A 24,770-nucleotide genomic window follows, 5' to 3' on the forward strand; every position below is an offset into this window, starting at 1 on the left:
TAATGACAGAAAATATGGAGGGGGGAGGGGTGTTATAATGTACACACAGAATTCAACTCATATGCACAGTATGTATTTCAAATGTTAGTGCTGTTATTTAAAAGACCCTGTTGTTAATCCTCCCGCTTAACATAGAAATAAAATATACCTGCACGGAGCGGACGAGGGACTCCTCCAACAAAGATGGTTTTCCTCGGGTCCAGAGGCTGAGATCCGTCCATCACAAAATCGCTGTCGTTCAGGTTCCATGGGCGGATCTGAACCTGTCACCCACAAAAAAACCAACAGGTTTCAGAAATAAAATTGCACCATGCACAATTTAAAACAAGCTTCTTTTGTGGGAGCATATTGGTGTGTGTGTGTGTGTGTGTGTGTGTGTGTGTGTGTGTAGTGTTCCTGCTGACCGGCTTGTCTTTGATGGTGGGGCTGGACACGCAGAGGTACAGCTTGCCGTCCTCCTCGATACAGGCATCGATCAAAGCCTGCACTGAGCTCTCATCCTGGAACAGCAGGAAGGCGTAGCCTACATAAGATACAGAAGGGTTATTCATGCTGCTGGGGACACATACTGTTGACAAAAGAGCCGTGTTGAAATTTTGTGTGATGATCACTGTGACTGTATGTTTCACCACGACATTCTGCATTTCACAGCAGGAAGGCACACGTTTTTACAAATAGATGGAGGAACACACAAACAGGCCAGGCATGGTTTTAAAATTCTCCACTAAAAGTCTGCAAAGCAGACTGCACAGACACTCGTAAATTAATAGTGCACCAATACAAGGCAACACCTAAAACCATATTTGACATTTCTCTGAGAAAGACAGAGACATCAGAGTGAAACGTATCTTTTAATGTGATAAATTGGTTCAGGAATTGGTAATGACATAACATTTTTAAAAGGGCAATTCATTATCTTTAGCAGACCAGCAAACAATTATGAGAAAACATGGCACAGATTTAGTGTGTGATGATGATTTGACGTACCTTTGGGTGGAAAATAGGACTTGCTCTCTGCTTTGTGAGGCCAGTCTACAAACAGGTGTCCAAACCTCCGGAAACTGGCTGTAATCTCGTCTGAAATTAAGCAGTCACAATACACACTCAGTGGCGGTCCTTAGGCTTGTGTTGCAGGTGTAACTCTCTTAATGTGTCCTAGGGTATGCATCCTTTCAATAAGGTCACACATCTTCAAAGTTTCAATCAATTAAAGGGCTAAATAGGCAGCACAATTTAAGTCATTTGATGTGAGTAAACGGTTTTACCTTCATCTATGTCCGGGGGCAGGCCTCCCACAAAGACCTTGCGTGAGTAGCGTTCGACACGCTCACCGTTCTGGTGTGGGAAGCAGTGTGGAGAGCCGAGGCCTGCGAGGCCCTGATCGCTGCGCTCATCGTCAGGGAAACCATCCTCCATGGGGAAGAGAGAGGAGTGACCTGTGACAAAGAGAAGAGGAGGACGGCAGGAAAGGTTAATTTCAAGAGGAGAGAACCAGCAGTAAAGGTTGAGTTGGGGTCACCATTGTCATAGTTACAGCACCAGTGCAGTAACAAAAACTGTACATTAGCACTTTTCACAGCATTGAATTATTCACCCGGTGATGGGCGGAAGCCAAAGCATCTAAAAACACTTTCCACATCCTTCAGGTGAGGGACTATCATCTCATGCACATTACTTTGAATGCATTAAAATAAAATAAAAATTAACTTATAGAGCCATGTTAGCAGGCACCTTTTACTAGTCTATTTTAAATAAGGTGAAGAGATTATAACATTATAAAAAAATCAAGTGGTTATGAGTTAATTTTAGTTATGTAGCAAAGAGTTGGTGCATGATGATAGAAGATAGCACAGTTATGTATAAAGGACTTGGACAAACACATAAGAACAGACTCAACAATGTATATGGAAGACTGAAAAAGCATGCAGGTTCGGTAAAATAAAACCCTAACTCTAAATAGTTTCACAGTGGACTGTACATCTTTGTGCAAGTGTGTTGTAGAGGTTAAGCCTTCTCTGGCCTACTCCTGCTCCCTTACAAACCTGCCCTGAGCTGCTTTATAAAGATTTATGCAAGGGAGTTAGCCTGAGCTTACAGCATGTGCTCTGTGTGTGTGTGTGTGTGTGTGTGTGTGTGTGTGTGTGTGTGTGTGTGTGTGTGTGTGTGTGTGTGTGTGTGTGTTTATGTGTGGGGGTTAGCATGTGTGTGTCGTTCCGTCCATGTGCCTCGACATGTGTCCTTTCTTCTGTTGCAGTGAGTGTAAAACACAAACTACACTTTTTTTTTTTTTTGCTTGTTAACTTTCAGCTAAAAGTAACACTAACAACTATTGTCTGACCTGACAATGTCACAATCTGTGTGTGAAAATGAGAAGAAGAAAAAAAACAAGCGAGGGTCAAGCAATACAAGAAAAAAAAAAAAATGAGAGATGCGTTACATCACTTGTAAGAGCTTTTAGCCAGGCTAAACACTCAAAACGATCATGCAGACAAACATGTCACTGTACGGACACGAACTGAAGAGTCATTCAAAAACGTATGTGTGCATTCAATTAAACAACCAACGCCAAACTCCAGAACTCCAAATCACGACGGCATGGCTTTACATCACAAAACATAAACAGCCCTACATAGTTTACTTTATGCTGGAAAAGGGACATCATATATCCGGGATTATATTTTTACCTCGTCTCCTGCTATAATTCCTGGCTGCATGTGGAATAAGCACAAACCAAAGAAGAGGGTGATTATAAAAGAAGCATAATACACTATAGGTGCCAGGTGGTTTACTGCAATAGAGAGATGATCCATTTTCTTCTACCCCACCCTCTACTTTATCTGTCAACTGTGTATTATAATCATTCTGATGAAATGCTGAGTTTCTGCACTAAATACCTTTATCGGGATAATCTATTTTTTAAAGCTCTGTGCATAGACTAAATAGTTGCGCAACTTCTCCACCTTATTCAGTTTGACTGAGAATACAATTGCCTGATTATGGCCCAGAATCATATCAAAGTGTCCAAGGACTGAACCTTGAGGCACACCATGGCTTATCAAGGATGATAAGATAATAAGATAGTCTACTTAGCCCTGAAAACTGCATTATAACACTCAAACTTGTTTACAGCCCTTTCAGTTTGGTCTCACTGACAGAGAAATAATTAAATTCACCCTAAATATCACTATAATCGAAGCACTCCCAGTGGCAGTGGTTATGTTACATTTGTTGTTGAGGAAGCACAAGTGTGACAACAAGGAGGGGAGAAAAAATCCTCCTTACATCATAAACCAAATGAAAGTGCCAGAAGCAATAACAGAGCAGTAAGTGTCTCTGGAAATGGCCAGCCATTTCACAACATGCGTTTTGCTCTCCCCAGTCATGCTTTAGACTAAAAAACAAGTTGTATCCATGTCAGCAAGCTGTTACCGTTGCAACCTCCATTGTTTCCAGGGTAAACACAGAAACAGTCCCGTGGCCAGCATTGCCACCAATGAGGAGGATGTGTGCGAAGCTTTCTGGTTGTGTTTCACAAGTTGATAACTTTCAAACTTCTCTAGGTTTTTTCCGTCTTCTTCCCGTGTGACCATGGCAACCATAGAAAGTATATCCAGAGAACTAATAGAGGTTACAATTCACTTCATGAAAGCACCTCAGCATGTTCTTAAAAACAGATAGCATAGGATCTAAGAGCACAAATTTAACCTTATGTATGTATCGATGCTGCTTAAAAAAAATGTAATTCTTCAAAATTTAAATCATTCATTTAGAAAAGTTTGAACGCATCCCATGAGCAGATTGGCTAGTTGTAGGTTGCAATCTCATTTCTGCCTTAAAATATTTCTAATGTCTATCTAACAGCCCTCAATGCAGTTCACTGTCATGAACATGTGAACATAAGAAAAAGCTCTTTTTACTGATTTTGTTAAATGTACTCTCTGGGAAATAACGTTTCTTTGCTCAGAGGCGAGGTAAAATGAGAACGACACAGTGGAGAGATTGAAGCATCAACCCATCTAACATTGTAAGAACACGGAGGGGGGATGAAGAAGCGGCCAGAACACACAAGCAATAATCCTCAGCTCCCTCAGTGGACTTTCCAACCCAGATGGACATTAACTCTGAGGGGGGGTCAGCGAGAGCTAGAAAGATAGAAGAGAGAGAGGAAAACAGGAAAGCAGATTGGAAGAGAGCAGAGTGCTATAAAAAGATGTGTGTGTGTGTGTGTGTGAGAGAGAGGGAAAAATAGATTGGAAGAGATGGAGAAACAAGCTGATAAAAAGCCGTGTGGGGGTGAGAGAAAATGAGAGTGAGCGAGAGAGATCAGGAGAATGAGGAATGCAATCTGTGTACGCTTATGAGAGAGAGAGAGAGAGAGAGAGAGAGAGAGAGAGAGAGAGAGAGAGAGAGAGAGAGAGAGAGAGAGGTGTGCAACCTCTGAATCCTGCCTATCCGCTGGCACCATCTGTCTCAGGGCTTGATGACAGATCCTGACCATGTGATCTAACCATGTGACCTAGAGATCTTGTGAATAAACTGCTGGCCTCTCCTGTTCTACATCCTGGTCCTAGACCACAACAGCACACTTACACACTGATAACAAGAATGACAGTATGTGAAGCCAAAGGAGAGGTTGCGGAACATTAAACTGCTGTTGTGAAAACTGCAGTGAAGTATCTCTGATATCATTATCGATTATCGATAAGTCACAGAAAATACAGCAAAAAACGACAGTATTTATTCATGGTATTTTCCACAAAAGGATGATTAAAGGAGTATATTTAAGGATACTTCCATGGCTGTCTATTAGGCTAACAGCTTGTCCTGCAGCATCAACAGCGACAAAATCAGCTTGATTCTATTGTTTCTTATTGGAGTGTCCTAACTGCCTGCGATCAACGAAGTGCGACTCCTCGTGCCATGTTTTCCCGCATAGACTGACGAGGAACGAGGAAGGAAGGAGCTAAATGAACAACAATTTAACGCAAGAAAGTTGTGTTGATCTAGGTTTAGCTTATATGAATTCCGCTAACTTTCTGGTGTCAAAAACCACCACATCCTCTCTATATCCACTCATCCCCTTAACACCCCTCTCTATATTCCTGTTTGTTTAAAAGGTCCCATATTATGCTTTTTCTGGTTTTATATGCTCTTTAGTGTGTTTTCCAAGTGTCCTGTGCATGTTTAGAAACATCTACTTGCAAAAAAGCAAGAAACGTGGCTTCTCCTATGTCCTCCTGTTAGCTGTAGCATTAGCCGCATGTAACGCTCGGTTCTAGCCCCCCTCGATAAAAAATTGTCAGTCCGACGTCATTGTCAGTGTGAGATCACTGATCTAAGCCCATTGGCTCGTTGTGGCAAGCCCAGCAGCTCATGTTGCACGCCCGTTAACTTCTGTAGCACGCCCACGATATGCCGTAGCCTGCGGTAGCACAGTAGTGCTAAGGTGCTAATGTTTATGCTCCCCTCGGACGGGGCCAGTGGCTGCATTCCCAATATGGTAAAAGAGGCGGGACATTTCCAAGAACCGTGCTGAGCAACTGACCAATTACGGCAGAGCCAACAGGCCGACCAATCAGATCAGACTTGGCCCACGTGGGGACTCTGAACGTGGGCACTTCAGAGCCTTAGAGAGAGAGTCAGAAGCGAGCCGGTGCATGGAGCGGCAGTACAGACATTTTTTTTCGAAGTTTAGCTATTGTGAACATACTTTAGGAGGTACATAGATTAAATATATGAACCCCAAAAAGGGCATAATATGGGCTCTTTAAGACACTAAATCAACGGTGGTCAAAAACTACATTCAAAAAGGGACAGAGTTGACATGGCAGCTATATCTCAAGTTACAAAAACAGAGGGGGTACTGAGGGATGCAAAACGTTTTGGTTGAAGTCAAGTCCTGACAAGCAATGGTGCACAAGGATTTCAAGTCACTAAACACTCATGGTTATCTTGTGTGGCCCAACTCTGACCACCTGCAGTACTTTGTGGCAGCTCGTCAAAAACAGATTAAATAGACACAAAGCGTAGGTTGCTATACGTACCATTGAGGGGCAGAGGGTTGTCACTACCTTGATGTGGGAACCCCAAGCGACCTGCACAGGGAGACACAGAACATAAGCATTTTATATTATGAGGGCTGCATATTTCTAAATGTTGACCACATACATTAACAGAAATCCAAAAGTTTTACATGTATTGCAAGTAACACACCATATTACAACTATAGTAAGGATGAAAAATGTGTCCAATGTTATTTTGTTTACTTTATTATTCTAAATAACATCCCAAGCTTTGGTAGGAATGAAATCACCCTAGGAAAAAATCCTTCCCCCCATGGTGTTTCAGATGAACTTGCTGATCGCTGTTTAATCTTCATGTTGGTGTTAGAGGCCCATTTTGAGATTTAACAGAAAACGTTCAGACAAGCACAGAAATGTAAACCACAAATACATTCAGATGTCTAGATAAACACACACTTTAAGGAATGGTACAAACACTATCAGTTTGTCATTCTGTCAAAGGATGTGACCATGATATCCTTAATTATCACTTCATGTGTAGAGATTCACTTTATATCAACAATTCTGTGGTTAATGTCGGACACATTCCAGACAAAAAGGGCCAGCCTTTGGTTTGAAACTGTACTGGGCTTTAGGCAGAAGATCATACTAAACAGAGGGTGTATCAGAACAAATAGATAAAAACAAATATGAGTATACAGAGTATTTCTGCCACATCAATCTTATTAGATAGTACATCTGTGGGACTCCAACCATCTCTCCCCCTCTCATTGACCTCCATTCCCCTATGTGTGCCTCCCTCTGTCTTTCTCTGAGCCTCATATCATACATTTTACATTGAGCTATTTGCCAAGCCCGCCCTGCACGCACAACACACCCTCACCCACACACAAATACATGTTATGATGCCAAACAAGCTTCAAAGTTATGCAAACCCGCTTGCTGCAGAAGGATAATGAGATGAAAGAGTTGAAATAGTACAACCATTGTTGTATGGGTAAGGACCGCCCTGTGATTGGTGCATTCCGATGCCTCGATCACATGGAATTGTGCTAGCCCCTCCCCAACACCTCGCCTATTGAGCCCAACAGTTCTTGGTTGATGTGGTGCATAAAACAGAATTAGGACTCCCTGAACACAGAAACAAGGATAGAAAAAACTCCTGGCTTTCAGAATCTACAAAACTACACTATGCTAAAGCATTTTGTAATGTAGATTCTAATAGCTTAAAGAAATGCATTAAAACTGTAGGTAAAACACTCAATTTAATTAAACTAAAATCAGAGATTCCAAGCAAAACCAGGTTACTTAACAGAGAAGCTCGATACTCTTGGACTGCTCTGCAGAATTCAGCTTATCTCTCTCTGTAATTTGGCTTGGTATCTTTCAGTGTGTGCTCATAGGTGCACCACCCAAAATCAAAGTACATCTGAGCACAAGCCATCACGTTGGGTTTTAAAAGTCTTTAATGGTCTCTGTGGAGCAAGTGTGCAGGCACGTCAGCACACCACATCCCTGTGTGTCTGCAGGCTTGTGTGTGCCCGCTCTGTGAACCTTATTTGCATGCTGCTGGCTGCCTACATATACAGAACATTAATGGTTAAGGCACAAGCATGCACAAGGACACACAAGGCATTGGTGGTGTGTGTGTGTGTGTGTGTGTGTGTGTATGTGTGTGGTGGCTGAACAGAGAGATCCTTTCTGTCAGTCAGGACAATGCTGGAAGCGATTCAAAGCCACTTTCTACAGTAGACATTTTGCCTCGCCTGTTCCTGTTCTTCATCGCTCTCACTTTGTCCAATATGTTCTGCTGGAGTGAGACATTTGTGCTTTCTGCTTATGTGTATCTGAACGTGCTTGTGTATGCAAGCTGTCTGTGGTAATTATATTTTTTATGTACATGCATCAATATTTGTGACAGGGAGCGGGAGAAGGCAAGAGGCAATAAGCCTGGAGAAGAGTTAGTTCTTGAAGAAAATGTGCTGTAATTATGTCTCTCTTTTTACTTTGCTTTAAGGGAAAAAGAGAGGAGTCACTTGAGTCACTGCTACACTTGGCACTGCACTGTACAAGCCTAGATTATTAGTGACAACTAAGAATAAATAAGAGTATTATTTCAAAGCAGGCCAACGGCTATAGGTTAAAAAAGAAGGAATTATGCGATAGGATATGATGTGATGTATCAAGTGAAAGCAGTCAAAAGTGTATATGAACAAATCTTTAGGGGAGTGAGATGAACTGAAAAGATAGCAGATTAATATGGTTTAGCAAATAGAATCACCACCAGATGCCTATCTTTCTTTGACAAAGATAACTGTACTGTAACTGAAATGGACCAAGCTTCTACATAATTTAGGAAGTTGGGGTTAACATCACTTCTGCTTAATATCATGTCATTATAAATTCAAAACCCTTCATGGTTTGAATTGTAATAAAGCACAAGATTTCAATTTACAATTTAGAAGAAAACGTGTTTGTTCGTCTGGTGCCCAGCTCTTGGATCCAACAGTCACAGGAGTCTGTGCCAGCATGGCTGGAGCTAAGACACCAAAATGTGCTTAATGAGGTAACCTTCCAGTCCTCCTCTCTTATTATTGAGGGAAGATTTACTAAAGCTTGACAGCAGAACATTAGATCACAGCTGGATGTGGCTGAGCCCAGTGGGTGTGAAGCTGAAATAAATATGAGGTGATAGTAGAGTGTCTGGAGCTCAGACTTTTCACCCTTCTTGTTATTTTAGTACTGAGACTAGTGTGTGTACGTGTGTGTGCGTTTGTCCACGGGTTGTGTGTGTTAAACATGCTGCACCTAATTGCAGTTTGATTTAGATTTTTGCCACAGTAACATTTTAATTGTATTTTTTTGGTCTGGGGACATACAGAGCAGGAAAACTTGATAAATGTTGTCACTGCCATTTTGAAATCTTTTGTACTAACATTTACTCTCATACAGAAACCTAAGTCTATCAAATTCTTATACTAGGCCTAGAGAGACAGAGCGCAATGAAGTCCCACCCACACAGCAGGGTAAAACAATTCATGGCAAATTCTTGACTTGGTGTTGCATGAAGGTGCCTCCTCTTCATGTCTGCTTGGTTATGACAGACAGTTGCTGGGATGACTGTGGGATCCTGACAATCACTGAAATGGTCAGACAAACTGTAAAGTCGGATCATTTAAACACTTTCTCTACTGTACTTTCTCTTTGGAAGTAGGGTGCAAAAATAATCCTTAAAAACATGAATACTTTATGTTTTCACAAGTTACATTTACTTTTGCCATTTATGCACAGATTTGTATGCATGTATAGCACTAGTAGACAATGGTTGTGTCCAAAATGGCACACTCATTCCCTACTCCCTATATAGGGAATTCAATGTAGTGGCTATATAGTGCACTCATTCAGCATGATGAAAAAACATTTTGGACACTTCTAGCTAACTTGCAGGCAGCCGACACTGACACTGACACTAACACACCAACATAAAACCAAATCTTGCAGCTTAACGCCAGCCAAGGATTAAAAAAGACCGCTAAATTACAGCATACATTTCAATGATAACTAATGTTATAGGTGTTTGCCAAAACAAGCAATTAAAAATAATAAATAAAAACGAAATACTGAATTTTTCATAAACAATTAAACATATTTTAACACCAACACTCATTTGTTCTTAAAGAACCCACCAGTTGAGAACCACTGGTCTAGATGAAGCCTTCTATAATGTAATAACAGATGTAGCTGATGACTTAAACTAGTCTGTAAACCAATCAAGCCTCAGCATTTTGTTTCAACAACAATCATTAAGAGGAATCCTTCTACGACTTATTCCCTTCGGACCAACGGCTTATAATGGCCACAGACCTTTTGTTAGCTTAGCACCCATGTCTATAAAAACTTACAGTTACAACCTGTTAAACAGTAAACAACACTGGATACCTGTTATATTCAATAACCCATTTCTCTGTTACCACTGACTAATCATCATCCAGCTAATAACTGATATCTGCTTGTCACTATAGATAACAATAAGTGTCAGTTGAAATCACATTTCCATTTGATGACTCTTTTTTTAGCCAATTATGAGCTTCTACATCGTCAAGTTAAGATGCAGAATCTTTCCTTTTTTAACCAAAACCTATCAGATGAATATATCCTTATTATTTATGCTCACCCTGTTTAATTCAAATACAGGAAGCTAAAAAACAAACAAACTGAAAAACCTGTATTGTTGACACTATGCCTTTCAACAGCAACACAGTCGATATCCACGTGGTCAAAAATCAAAGCCACTCTCAAAAAGTTTGACGAAAAATGAACATTGAACTCTGTGTTGTTACTGTTTTTAGAAAATGGTAATCATCCTTCAAAATGGGACACTGCAGCTGCAATCATTATAAACTAATGATCGCCAACAGTAGGAGTCCTTCCCTCTCTCTCGCACAAATCTCTTCTTAAATACAAAGCCTAAGCTTCCATCAGCCTCATATTCTTCTCTCTCTGCATCTCTTGCTCATAACGCCTTAGAAAAAGAGGTCAGACTTACTGCACCACACTTGGGCACACAACTTAGAAGTGGAAAGAAGAGAGAAGGAAGAGGAAGAAGGGAGCTGTGCGCTGCCTGTGCTACACTCGCTAACCTTTCTCATGGTTTTAACAACAAAACAACAAAAGAAGACGCAGTGTCTGGTTGTCTGACCTGTGGGGGAAGTGAAACTCTGCTAAAAACTCAGGCGTTCAATTGAGTAAGAGTGTGTGAGAAGTTATGCTACTTCTTGCTGTGGTATTGCAACATGAACATAATGATCACTTACTTGTGTTTGTTGTTAATTTATGAGAAAGTTAAATAATAATAGTTTCTTTGCCAAACGTTATGTAATCTATTATGAATGTTTCAGAAGTTTATTAGAAGCTTAATCATTCATTTAGCGCTTTCAGTTTACATTTTGAAACTTATAATAAGTTGAAAATAACCATGAATAAATATTGTGTTAGCCACAATCATCAAATAATAAGTGCGACCATTGTTAATAATTTTCTGATTATGAAGGGAAATAGACCAAGAAATGACTACCCTGTCACATGTGTTTAAAAACACGGTGAGAATCCCTGCTGTTAACAGATTGTCAATGAAAAGGAAGGTACAGCTTGTTTTGCGTATGTCATGTTCTTGATGGACAGCTGGCGTTTTCACCTTTAAGGGTGTCCTGCTCGGCCCTCATGATGTCGATCAGGGAGCTCTCCAGCGTGTTCATGTTGAAGCTGTCAAATGATCTGGTGCGTTCCTAAAGAGAAAGGAGAAAAAGAAGAAGCAACATTTACTTTCTTTTAACTCTTTCAAAGTCATTGCAGTTGACCTGAGTGAAGGGCCAAGGAGTCAACAAGAGCAATTTACATTTATCTATATCAATAACACCAAAGCTGACAAAAGAGCACACACTGAAGAGGAAACTTAATAATTACACAAGAAAAAATACTATTTCAAAGACTTGATAAGTCACTTCTTTTTTGTGAAAAAAGTCATATCACATTCTAACTTGCCTTTCCAAATGCAATGCCAGGGTATTGTAAGGATTAAAACGCATGATTGGTCTCCTTAATTTATACTGACATTGTTTGCATTTGCCCTAACAGATGGATTCACAAACAAAACAAATAGGCCCAAGTTTGCATACAGATCCCAGAAGTTTCGTGTGATGAACAAATATATTCTGAAAACAGTAGTGGCAGAAAAAAAAAAAAAATCAGATTCTGCATTACCATCTCTTAAAAGTATTCATTTTTGGGCACATATTTTTGTTCTGCATTTTAAATAAAAAAACAAATCTCCATCGTACAGGTGTGTGAACCATTCCACTTCACAAGGTTACAAAAATATAACAATTTGTTGTATAATCATCTTTTCTGTTTTAAGCATGTTATCTATCTTTGTCTTATGTATTACCGCTGTTTGACCCTTTTTATTGATTTAATTGTTGTTGAACCACTGAAGCTACAGACCTATTACTGATCAGTCGGTGGGAACTCGAAACTTAACGTCCGCCATATTGCTTGGAAGCTATGCTAACAGGTTCTATGGAGAAAGCTGATAATGGCGAAAAAAATATAAATATAGCACCGAGATGGCTGCTGCCGACAGGCCGATCTTGTGTTTTGGCTGCTGCGGCCGCTGGCCGCACTAACCGCCAGCCACCGGGACCGCCGCGACACAAGACCGGCCTGTCGGCACCAACCGTCTCGGTGCTATATTGCTGGCAGCCGCGGTGAGGACAAGGAGCCGGGGCCCTGGGGCGGACTGATAGTGTCGGTGCTCTCACTGTTTGCCTATGGACACAGACATAGAGTCTGTTTTCTGCCAGGAATTTACAAGATCAATTCTGGAAGAAATCTCGGAATCAGTTGAGGAAATGGCAATGGAAATTATGTGTTGAAGTAAATATGTCTGTAAATGTTTTTATTACTATATTTTTTCTGCTATATTGTATATTTTGGAGAAACTGTAACGATCGAATTTCCCTCTGGGATTAATAAAGTATTTCTGATTCTGAAATATTACATACTACGATTTGGTGTCTTCCATCCACATGAGACACAAAAAGACACTTTCTGCCTTTTCTCGGCCAAGAAGGCACCAACTTCAAAATGTAGTAAAGTATCTCTTTAATAAAGATAACCTCCCTCAGTCAGTGAGGCTGAGGGATGGGACGTCAACAATTAGATGAGCAGCAAAACCAAACAGAAGCTGAGCCAATTCTTAAGAGACAGCTTTGTCACCTACAAACAAGGGCATCATTGGCATACCAACCATACTGGAAATGTCTGTATGCACTAAGACACACACCCATGCAAAGTACACAAAATATATGCAGGTATGAAAACCATTTGCACATACACAAACACACACATATTCCAAGTTCCTTGCTGATAAGGCTTATGTTGTGACTCCACCTCAGACAAACCAAATATGCAACATCTGACAACAACTTGGAAACAAACTGATAACCTCCTTAAGCTTCCTTCTATCCAAAATAAACATTAAAGCAGACAAAAGCTACTGAAGTGAACCAGAGTATAAATGATATCAGTTGCTGATGAAGGTCACAACATCATGTGCTTGCTGCATTTCTTCCTTGGGTTTTTCCCCAACCTCTTCTCTGTCTCTTCAAATGCCTCCTTAAAAGCAAAAAGGTTGCCTTTCCTCTTTCATGTGTCAGAGATCTCACAGTGCCAATGACTCTGCACAAGATGACTAAAATTTTCAGTCACGATTTTTTTTAAACTGTCTGGTCACGACTGAAATAAACTTTTCTTCCTTTCTGCATCACATCTTTGATGCCAACCACTAGTTCATTTTAAAGTACAGCAGTGGAAAAAAAACACATTGAAACACCGAAGTATCAATAGTAGAAACAATAATCTAAGTATTTGCACAGGTACTGTGAAAGCTATGCTCTTATAACTCACTGTGAGAAATATAGGCTTGTAATAGCAATGCCAGCATACATCTCAGAGGCTCGTAGATTTAGACCTGAAATCATCTTCTTAGAGTTGATTGAGCTTGACAGAATGCTGACAGACCAAGTTTTCAGACAATGTGATGACTCACAGCCTCACAACTTATTTGATTAACAATGTTTAAAGCTAAAAGCTTCTTTTCCCAACGACATGGCCTATTTGTTCTTAATCTTGAAATAGAAACTGAACATCTTGCATTTTTAACTTTCAAAATTAGAGCCACATATCAGGAATTAGCCCAGCAGCAAGTATTTACCGAAGGAAATTGGCCCTCTTGGTTACTTATCAATGTGATGTAGTGAAGCATGTGCTGCTGTTTACTGGGTAAAGATATGGTAGTCAGCAGAAAGTGTGTGCATGAGCTCAGGTTCAGGTATGGTAGTTGTGAAAAGGGCGTTGTGTTCACTGCACTGAATGAGTAAAGAACCTGTTTACGCACCATAACACCGACATCTCACAACAATTATCTACTGGTTAGCTGGTGAACCAGAATGAGCAAGGCTGAGGCCTATTAAATTAGCCTTTTATGCTAACAGACAACTCCAATGGGTCATTTTTGTAAATGATTAATTTCAGAGGCTTATTATTTAGGTTAAATATTTCTCTGGTATGTGACACAAGCCCCCAAAATATATAAAGGCATACTAGGAACATTACAAAAATATGACAAACTTCTGACAACTGGCTTGCTTAAAGTTACATCTACTAGTCTCGTGGATAAGGAAACATTAACACAGAATACTTAAAGCAGAGAGTAAAGACAGAGGGAATTAATGGCCTGATTGTGGCTGACTTTAAAAAAAACATGTTTACGATACATTATTGAATTATTTATTCATGTGTTAAAGTCAGAACATTTGGTAAGCTGTAGACCTAAAATGAAAGAAAGAAAAACATCGACCTGCTAGAATAATACAGTATTGAATGAGCGGTTTCATGTCCAATTCAACTCTGCTCAAAAGTCTGAAAAGATTCCTGACTTCAACACACATGATCAGCTCTGCCCTCCACATGACTGATAATGGAAAGGCCTTGCACAAGAAGAATTACCCAACATGTCTGTCAACTTGCAAGTAAACTGTAGTCACTCTCTGTCTTTCCAACAAATGCAAATATGCCTTACCTCTCATTTATCCACAAACCAGGTTACACCCTCACAAAAAATACTGATGGCCAATGAAGGGACGTCTGAAGGCAGAACCTCCTAGGGAAGAAAAGCTAATAGCGTGCTATATCATACAATGAACTCCAAAGGGGTCAAATGCTAAAGGGTTCAGAAAAACATCGCTAGTCAGTGAACCACATGATCAAGGGTCAAAAAGGCTGGCGACTCACTTTTCCATCTACTGTCTGGTGTCTACAGTCGCTTTGAAAACTCAATACCTTCTTTTATTATCTGATCAGCCAAAGCCTGTGGTTGGATGTCTGCCACACTGGCTGATGAAACAGCCAAACTTCCCGATTGTAGCCAACATTTTTGCCAACATTCTGGCTGGTGTAGATTTCCCACACTGACTGAAGGATAGCACATACAACAACATAGATTACATGGTAAGAAGAACACACCCAGGGCACACGCTCTGCTTCAAAACAAATATCAACACAGGGATGTAGGCCAGACTATGTGGACTATTTTCTCATATCCGCCTCAGTATCTTATGTGGACTTTGGCTTTTGCTTCAGGATGAATAAACCAAACATTCGTAGACAGGTGAACAAGAAATAAGTGTAAGTTTGGTTACTGCAGGATGCATACATCACTAGTGAGTGTAGGAAAGTACCCAGACCTAGTTGAGAAAAAGTGCAATATTTCTGATGTCTGATAAGACAGTTTATAGTATTTATTTAGTGTACTATGATTCTTTACCAGGAGCTCAGAAATTACATACTTTCATTGGGTGTCATAGTTCCTTATCATGATTATGTTTTAGTCACGTTCACAGTGTGAACTAATCATATTGTTTCAGGAGAATAGGGATTCATTTTGTGGCTGTGATGGACTTTGTTATTGCGGACACGAGGAATGGACGGTGCTCTGCTGTTGCTAAGCGTTAGCCTGGAGAGTTGCAGACGGTTATTAATCATCAGATTCGTGCTTCCTCCTCTCTCTCAACAACTGGCCAGCTGACCAGAGAAGTACTCATCCCTGACAGATTGCAACACACACACACACACACACACACACACACACACACACACACACACACACACACACACACACACACACACACACACACACACACACACACACACACACACACACACACACACACACACACACACACACACACACACACACACACACACACACACACACACACACACACACACACACACACACACACACACACACACACACACACACACACACACACACACACACACACACACACACACACACACACACACACACACACACACACACACACACACACACACACACACACACACACACACACACACACACACACACACACACACTCACAAGCGCGCACACACACACACGGTTGTCACATCCAGGGACAAACACAAATACACACACAGATTTGCTGCAAGCAAGACACACACAATTTACTGTGTAGTCCATGTCTGTGTATCTGTTAGCTTGCCCACGCTAACCCAAGGCCATAGGTATAAAGATAGCAGACAGGGCTTGACACACTCCAGTATTTGCGGGCAAGGTGAAATGCAGCCTAGTGCACCTGGAAGACAAAAATACAACAACTATACATTTATGTGGTTAGAGCTAAAAGATTAAACACACCCCTTTTCACTGTGATTGTCGATTGCCAGCATTATTGATTTATTTGCATTAAGCATCATGGGCTCTACCCAGCCTCATTGCTCTTTCAACAATTAGTTTAGAGCTGACCTACATGAACCAAACTTTGCTAGAAATGAACTCATAATAAACATGAAAAACTCACTTTAAAAGTAGGCAGCATGTGCGCACGCGAGACGGTAGACAAAACCAAAATTTCAGCCAAAATCAAAGTACATTAGATGTGTGGGGAAAAAAATCTATATACTGCTATTCATTCATAGTCATCTGGGGTCAGATTAAAGAAGATAGTAACCTGTTAAGTCTGACATCACCTGCACCCTGACCGAAGATCACTGTCAATACCCAGTAGAACATTCAGAGAAATGAGTTCAGTTTAGAAGGTCTGAGATTGATTTTATTGAAGGCCAGGCTGTGCACAGCTTGCTTATATTTTACATATCTCCAGTCAATACGGCTCAGCCATAGCACAAGATTGATAAATAGTGTTATAGGGCATTTAAATAACCTAAAAAGCATTCACAAAATCAACCCCTTAGAGGTTTTATCTTGTAAATAGTAGTTATGTTAAAAAAAAGATCTGAAATAGAAAAACTGTCCAATATTTCTTGCAACATGTGCATCAAAGTCTAAATAGGCTATAATCGTATGCACCACAAAGCAGATAGGGCAGCCTCCATCAGATTCTGATGATGTGTAGTGAAGTAAAGAATGATTAAATACAGCATGTGTGCTGTGAGTGATTAATTCAAACATTAATCTTCCATGTCAAATTGTCGTTGGGGACGGTGAAGGATTCCGGAAAGCAACAAAGGTAAGGAACACAAACATGTATGCACTATGAACTTTCAGGTTTTTACAGGGTAGAGATCATTTTCTTATGCACCTTGCTATAAATGGTGGGAAATTTGCAGTTTTTGCCCGTATTTGATTTGTGCTTCTAATCACATGCTTGAGACAACAGGGAGAGAGGAAGCCCAAAGCAGAGAGGGGAAGAGGGAAATGGCAGATGAAAGAAAAGGGGATGATGAAGAGAGGGAAAGCAAGTAGTGAGGTAAGGCAGAGTCAAAGGAGAAGAAAGGAGGGCAGGAAAGGGAAGCAGGTTGAGCTTTTGATGCTTGCGATTATGTTTCTTCCTGGTCAATGTATTTCAAAGGCTTGCTATGACATTAAATACCCCATACTGTCAAAAACAACTTATTACCAAGAGTTGGCTGAATGAAGTTTGTGTGTGTATGTGTGAATTTGGGGTGTAACAGGACTGACAGAGCTAGGGGGTTCCGGCAGTATTTGTACTGCTTCAGGATTAGACCTTTATTGTAAGCAATGAACTGGGCTAAATACAATATGACACCTCCACATAGACTCTGCTTTGTCTTCTTCCTTTGTTAAGACAGGAGACATAGGCCAGGGACTAATTAGGGCTCATGCACATACATGGGTATGTGCACATGCACATACATGCACACACATGCACACACATGCACACAAGTGCTCTTTCAGAGCTTCTGTCAAGGGTGTGAGAAGGGCACAATGAGGCTGTATGAGCAGCAGAATTTTGCGCTTGCCAGCACTGCTCAGTCCCCTCATTAGTCTAAAAAACAATTCTCTCATTTAACACCAAAGTCACAAGGACCATGGGTAATTGCTGAAACCACAGGCTTATTGGCTAGGAGCTCACTGCCTTGACAAAAGACACTCACTGCATGCTTTCTTCTAAGTTTTCCAACTTACAGCTGAACAGAGGCAGAAGACTAACTTTAATAACACACCTTCATATAACAGCACTTGAAAGGCTGCAGTGTTTGTAAGCTACACAAACAGTGAGGGGTTAGTCGTAACCAACAGTTACCCAAGTAGCTTACGGAGACAATATCCTGTCCTGGCTCGCTTGCCTTCAGGCCCTGCAGGCTGCTGGCCAAATTTACCAATCCGAATCAGCCCAGTACACCTGACACAGCAGCAGGTGAGGAACGTCGAAATGAGGAAAAACATTTGCATGGGTTTTCTCAAGCTGCTCCCATTTCATCTCACAGTCCAAAGACATGAAAATTGAGTTTACTGGTAGATTTATATATGGTGTATGTATATTATTATATATGTAGGTGTAAATGAGAGCATGACTAGTTCTTTTTCCCACCTAATGCCCCCCTCTGACCAATTTCAAGATGGGATTGACTAGATCCTGCCAAAACTCCTCAGAGAAAAGCTGGTATAGCTCTCAGATGGGTTGATGTGGGGACAAAAGTAGAGTGAAGGAAAATTACAGCTTTCTGGGTTTAAAAAGTACAGATTTGGGGTTTTAGGTTAGTTTGCTGACCACAGTATTAGCAGTTAATAGCAGTGTGCCTGGCCTGAGGCCCATCCCAAAATACTGCTGCTGCTGGATGCTCCATTTGGAGCAGACCCCCATGGTTCGGCCGAATGTGATCCGCAGAAATGCAACTTTTCTCATTTTCACCTCACCGTGTCTGTGCCATACTGGTATCAGCTTGTGGTTACAGGTAACAGCAATCAGAAATGTATCTGTAGCTGCAAACTAACCAAGAACTTCCACTAGATACTAGTGCATTGCGTGTCATGTGAAGTCACTGTTCAGCTTTTTTTAGGGTGGTCATTAGCATACATTAATCAATCTAGACCTAAAAAAAAATCTATTTAATGGTCTATACTATAGTTACATTATCAGTCACACTCACATATGAACACATCACACACCCGGGCTAAGGCCATTCGGTGCCAATCCTCCATTTGCCTTTGCAGTATCGAGAGGGAAGCAGGACATTCCACTTCAGCTGATTAAACCACATAGAAGAGAACCATACTGCAGCTACATTTATGCCATCTAAAGCTTAATATTGAAGTCAGTCAGCTCGCAGTTCAAAGAGAGAGTCTATAATTTAGTGTTGCTCAGGAAGTGATCAATTTTTATTCACGGTAAGTAAGCTGCTTGGAAAAGTTGATTTTGCCATGTTACAATTCCACAATAAAAAGGATGAGGATTAGACCCTAGTGATTAAGAACTGGCCTGATTTGAACCTGACCCCATGACCACAAACAATAATAATGTTGTTAGCTAATTTTAAACAGCTGTCCAGAGGTAAGCTTCACTGCTTATACAGCAAAAACACCCAAAGACATGTCCAGACTTGTCAGAACAACATACAGTTTGGCAAGTTTCACACTGTGACTCAGTAATTACATGTGAAGATAAGAAAACAACCTCAAAAGTTATTTTAAGCATCACCTTTTAAATTTTAATTTGATTTAATCTGAATGCCTGGAGGAAGTTAATACATTAGTAAACAAAACATCTTGGGCTTGCCCCATGGACGGGCATGGTGGTCTCTAAACCCAATTACTAATGCTGTTCACCTTTTGACAGACAGCTGAAATAACTAACGCAGCATTACGACAAATTGTAAGACTTTCCATCCAAGATTCTATAATTGCTGGTGGCAACCAAGTAAGATACATAGAATTGACCATAAATTAATCTTTGAACCTTGTCCGAATTAAGAAGACAGAGGATATGTACTGTACAGGTTTTAAAGAAACCTTTCATCCGGCCAAACAGGGCCAATAGCAACCTTTCTCTTTTTAACCCCCACCTCCTTGGAACAGCCGAAACAATCAATCACGAGACAGATCAATACAATGAATTTATCTCTGTGCTCCCTTTACCTTTGTCAATCAATCCTCTCAGCTGTTTTATACATGTGATAACACAATTATTTGAGTCATCTTTATCTTGAGTGGTCTTGACTATGAAAATTACACTTTGAATAGGCTGGCATTTTGAAAACCAGTTGCTAGGCTATGGCAGCCATGACCTGAGTGATAAACCAGTAATCCTAAAAATCATTAGGCATTAGACCTGTGCCATAAATTCACTGTATTAACTAAATTTTTTCCTCTTCGCTTCTGGCCAGTATGAAATAAAGCCTGTGATTGGTGAATCTCGATTTTTACTTTATTCACATCTTAGCCTCTGTCAATCTGCATCCGTCCCCACGATCTCACTCATTGCACCCTCGCTTCTATTCATTCGTATCTAACCAGCCTCTCCCATTTTTCTCTCCATCCATGATGCCTTCCCCACTCCCCAAACCCCCCCCCCCCCCCCCCCCCCACCCAGCTTGTATATTTGGCACACCGTTGCAGTGACAGAGCCACATTAGTCATCATCAGGGACATACAGCTGTGGAAGTACTGAGCCGGACTGATTTCTAAGCTAACGTAGTAACAAATGCAACATGTAAATCCTTGCCCTTCCCCCACTTCTAAAAATAGAAACGATACCACATACTGTAATAAAATTAACAGCTCACATAAATGACACCCTGACGTTCAATTATTCAGGCAGCAAGCGGCCACTGCGGAACAATCTCAAAAAAGCAAGAATACACTGACTGCACACAGGAAAAAAAACATAGTATGTTAAGTTTATATAAATGGATGGGGAGCTGGAATTAATGATAAATCATACAATTAATTATCACAAATAGACCTACCTGAAAGGGGAAGATGTTATCACTGCGGCCGACTCCATCATCCATCCAGGATTTTGGGTTGAAGCCCGCGGGACTATTTCGAGGGTACTTCTGGGATGCCACGTGGTTGTTGGGGAAGGTCTTCTTCAACGGAGAGATAGAGTTGATGGGGGTCATCCCACCGTTCAGCCCACGGCGATAATCTCTGCCCTGAGATCCTCCCCAGCCGCCGCCACCACTACCATAGCCTCCTCCGGGACTCCAGGAGGTGGAGGAGCCAGGGGAGGGAGAGGGGCTCTGGTAGCTGGCTGGACCCCAGGGGGACGGGGGCTTGTTCAGGCTGTTGGACAAATGGGGCAACTGGCTGAAAGCAGGATTCCTGTGCGGGAAGGGCGGTGGAGGATGTGGGGAGGCAGGGGAGCGACGATGCTGCTGGTGTTGGTTGTGGGGGTGTTGGAAGTGGGGGTGTGGTGGGGGAGCAGGGTGGTGTTGGGACAAGGCTGCTGCTGGTCCAATCTGGGGGGAGAAGTTCCCACCAAATCCTGGACTGACATGGTGCGAGAAGTTCTGGAACAGCAGGGGCCCATTGTTGGCAGAGGCGGGGTTAAAGAAGCTGACGTCCTCATTGATGATAGTTGACGGTGCCGGTGGGATGGCAGCTGACCAGTTGTTGAAGCCAGTAAGTGATGACGAGGTTGTACTGGACTGGACCTGACCAGATCCTCCAAGACCAGAGGTCTCCTGGTAATCAAAGCCTGTCAAGACAGGAGACTCAAGACGTAGCTGCTTCTCCTTTCCATTACTTCCTTCAGAGACACCACTGTCTGTCTTGACTTCCTCTGACCGGGCTTTTTCCAGTTCTGAAATGATCCCAACGCCACTTCCACCCTCCTGGTGACTCCCAGGGGACAACTGCTGCTTTTCTTGCGTTTCTTGCATTTCCTGTTGCTGCGCTTTAGGCTTCTCTGAGCCCCCCAGGATTTCGTCTTGCACGCTGTTGTGGGTGGCTGAGGCAGGGAAGAGCCAGGGAGAGCCTCCCGTCGTGCCATTCCCTGCGGCTGTAGTGCTGTTTATGAAAGCAGCAGGGCTCTGCGACACATTTTGGTGGTGGTGTGGGGGCTGCAGATGCGGGTGGATTCGGACCGGGAATGCAGACTTGTTGCCAGTGTTGTTTTGAACTAGGACTCCAAACCCGTAATCCCCCATTTGTTTTCTCCCCCCACACACAAATGCTATCCCGTGATCGTTTGGTCCTATTGAGAGAAGAGCACAGGATGGCATGCACTGAGTTAGCATTCAGCCCCTCTTTTTTAGACTATAGATCAAAGGATTTAGAAACAACTAGGTGATGGGCATTGATTTTCTGACATAATGAGGTTTTTTTCTATTAACCCTTCTTAACTGCCTCATAGAATTCCTGGACATATAATTGTTACACAATATGAATGGACTTGTTCTTGCACTGAACTATCTATCCTCATTACTCTGGTACAGTAGAAAAAAAGCCAACCAGTTAACGTTACATCTTTATCTAATTATAACCCCGTGACGTCGGCAGCTTTGTAAAGCTACAGCTGAGCTGCTGGCAGACACCAACACAGATATACTGCTGCATCCAGCCGACACATTATGCATTTGCTGACGCTTTCCTTACGCAAACCAAAGTGACAAGACGATTGAATACAAACAGTGTAATCCTAAAGAAAACAAAGTGGCGTTAAATGTATTTGAATGTTGAAGATATTAACAGATAACCGTCATAATGTTCAGAAGAAAACACCTCGACCTTGTTTGACAGCTGTCAGGAGTCAAACGAGAGTACAACCTCAAAAATGATCATATAAAAAGTCGAACACCGCTTTGTTAAGGCCGAAACACACCGAATGAATAATTCCACGCACAATTGTGTCGTTTTGATTTGTTTTGCAGTGACTGAAACAGTCGACAATGAAGCGGGTTTTAAAATCAACTCGACGTGTTAGCTGACCGAGCTAACGTTTTCCAACCGTTGGCTAACATTAGCTGCTAAGCGTTAGCACGAATGCTAGCTGGCTGGACAGAGGCTGAAAACCCGGCGAATAAAAAAAAAAAATTCTAATCACCTTCTGATCACCACCTTCGACCTCGGCGAAGTCTTTGTCGAGATCCGTCCCTTGGGTTGAGAAAAAGGTAGTGTCCTTGAGAAAGTCAGGGCAAAAAGCTTTTCAGAGGCTTTTTTTTTTTTTGATATCTGACTCGAACAGTCGGTCAGCTCTTTTTTTTTTTCTCTCTCTCTTCTCCTGACGTGTCCTGCCTGCTCAATGACACAGCTCCTCTATCTGCTGCCTCTAATCTGGACTAAATGATCACAGAGCTTTGTTAACGTGGCAGTGTGTTAGATATATTCGGCCGCGGTTCTTTCCCAAAAAAAAACCCTATTCGATTGGTTTCATTGTTCGTTTGATTTCAGTATACTAACTATTTTTTTTTCCTACAGAGCCAGCCTATTCCTGTATGTGCTTCTTGGCTGCCCCTCTCTCCTGGAACCGACCGTGGCCGAATGACAGCGAGAGATCAGCCGAGACACACTTCCGCTTTTAGCACCGCCCTTCTTAACAGTGGCCACGCCTCCTGAGAGCCACACCTCGGTACAGGATTGGCCGAGCGGGCCGGCAAACCTAGCCCCCTTTTCTACAACACTTCTCGTCCATGCACCAATAATACAAACATGTCATCCGTGAGTACTGCCCACTGAGGTCAGTAATGATTTAAAAAAAAAAAAAAAAAATCCTCCCAGCACGGTCCTGTCCTTTCACGATGCAGCCGGTATCAGGTCGTGAGAAAACTGAAATAACCCAACCCCCCCTCGAAAGAATCGCACTGCCTCAGAAAAAAAAGAGCATCCCAGGCTTAAGCTGCTGGATATACTGTAGAAATGACAGAGACATATCACTAGACTATCATTTTAAAATATGTTTGTTTTTTCAATGCAGTCCTTCTAGGTTAACTGTGTTTTCATTTAAAACACGTTCTACAGTTTATAGTTGAACCATAGATTCTACTTTTTGCAAACATGTGAATTTATTCTTTCTTGCTCTGACGTGGGTGCTGCAAGAGGTGACATGAACACTTGTGAAGACCTGATCAACACTACATTTAACGATGTAGTTTTAAACATACATTTTACTTTGTGTGTTTCCAACAATGTTGGCAACAAACCTTTTAGAGATTGATATCATGATTTGACTGGATTGTTTTTTTTTTTTTTATCAGAATTGTGCACATTTCTAAATAGGTTTACAAATGTTGCACAATTTAACTGTTAGCCACAGGTTTCAGGGGCAGTTTCCAGCTCAGTACTTCCACAGCTGTATGTGCCCAAAGAAAAAAAAAGAATCTGCAGTTCTTCTTGCAGAATCTCAGCAATTCACATTTTACATCTTGTTTGTTTGATTTGAAACAATGTAAGAATGATGAGTGGACGGGAGATGACTATTTTGGTCTCGTGCCTCTGTGCAGACTTTTGCTTATTATGTTGTTGGCAAGAACCCTGAACTGAATTAATATGTTCATTACCTGAGCATAATGTGGAGCTAATAGGGCCTTTTTTTCCTTTCCTTTTTTTTTTGACGTGAACCATGCGGTTTCCTTTGCTTCTTCTAGACATCATTCTATGCTAACTGTCTTGTATCTATAGCTTCATTTTAGCTTTCATCTTGTTTTCAGAAACTATTAGAACTGCAATCCTTCCCTGCATGCACAGTATTAAACCCATATGGTTTTTTAATCCTCGTCGCTTCCAGTTTCTGATTAGTGTGTTACACCATTTTCTGCCTATATGTCTACCTCTCTCTACTCTGCCAGATGTTTGACCATCAAGCCCTTTTTTCCTTCACTCGCCCACACCATTCCCCATGTCTGTTTATCTGTGTCCTCCTCTATGTCCTTCTCTCCTGTACGGTCATTATCACCTCGAGG

The 24,770-nt window shown here is 41.5% G+C and overlaps 1 protein-coding gene across 2 annotated transcripts in view; it reads right to left on the reverse strand.

Annotated features, from left to right (window-relative positions):
• Positions 1–23,369, reverse strand: part of cpeb4b (cytoplasmic polyadenylation element binding protein 4b) — a 30,744-nt gene extending 7,375 nt beyond the window's left edge. Inside the window, exons 1-9 of one of the 2 annotated variants that reach the window (XM_061055193.1) lie at positions 22,916–23,369; positions 20,835–22,066; positions 11,218–11,308; positions 6,045–6,095; positions 2,685–2,708; positions 1,266–1,436; positions 988–1,077; positions 405–523; positions 149–263 (exon numbers count right to left, since the gene is read on the reverse strand). In XM_061055193.1, coding sequence (XP_060911176.1) covers positions 149–263; positions 405–523; positions 988–1,077; positions 1,266–1,436; positions 2,685–2,708; positions 6,045–6,095; positions 11,218–11,308; positions 20,835–22,019 — 1,846 coding nt within the window. In that variant the 5' untranslated portion in view covers positions 22,020–22,066; positions 22,916–23,369. The remainder of the gene's footprint in view (positions 1–148; positions 264–404; positions 524–987; positions 1,078–1,265; positions 1,437–2,684; positions 2,709–6,044; positions 6,096–11,217; positions 11,309–20,834; positions 22,067–22,915) is intronic. The other variant, XM_061055194.1, reaches the window with a different exon arrangement.
• Between the last annotated feature and the right edge of the window lie 1,401 nt (positions 23,370–24,770).

This window comes from Labrus mixtus, chromosome 14, assembly GCF_963584025.1.
Source record: "Labrus mixtus chromosome 14, fLabMix1.1, whole genome shotgun sequence".
NCBI lineage: Eukaryota > Metazoa > Chordata > Actinopteri > Labriformes > Labridae > Labrus > Labrus mixtus.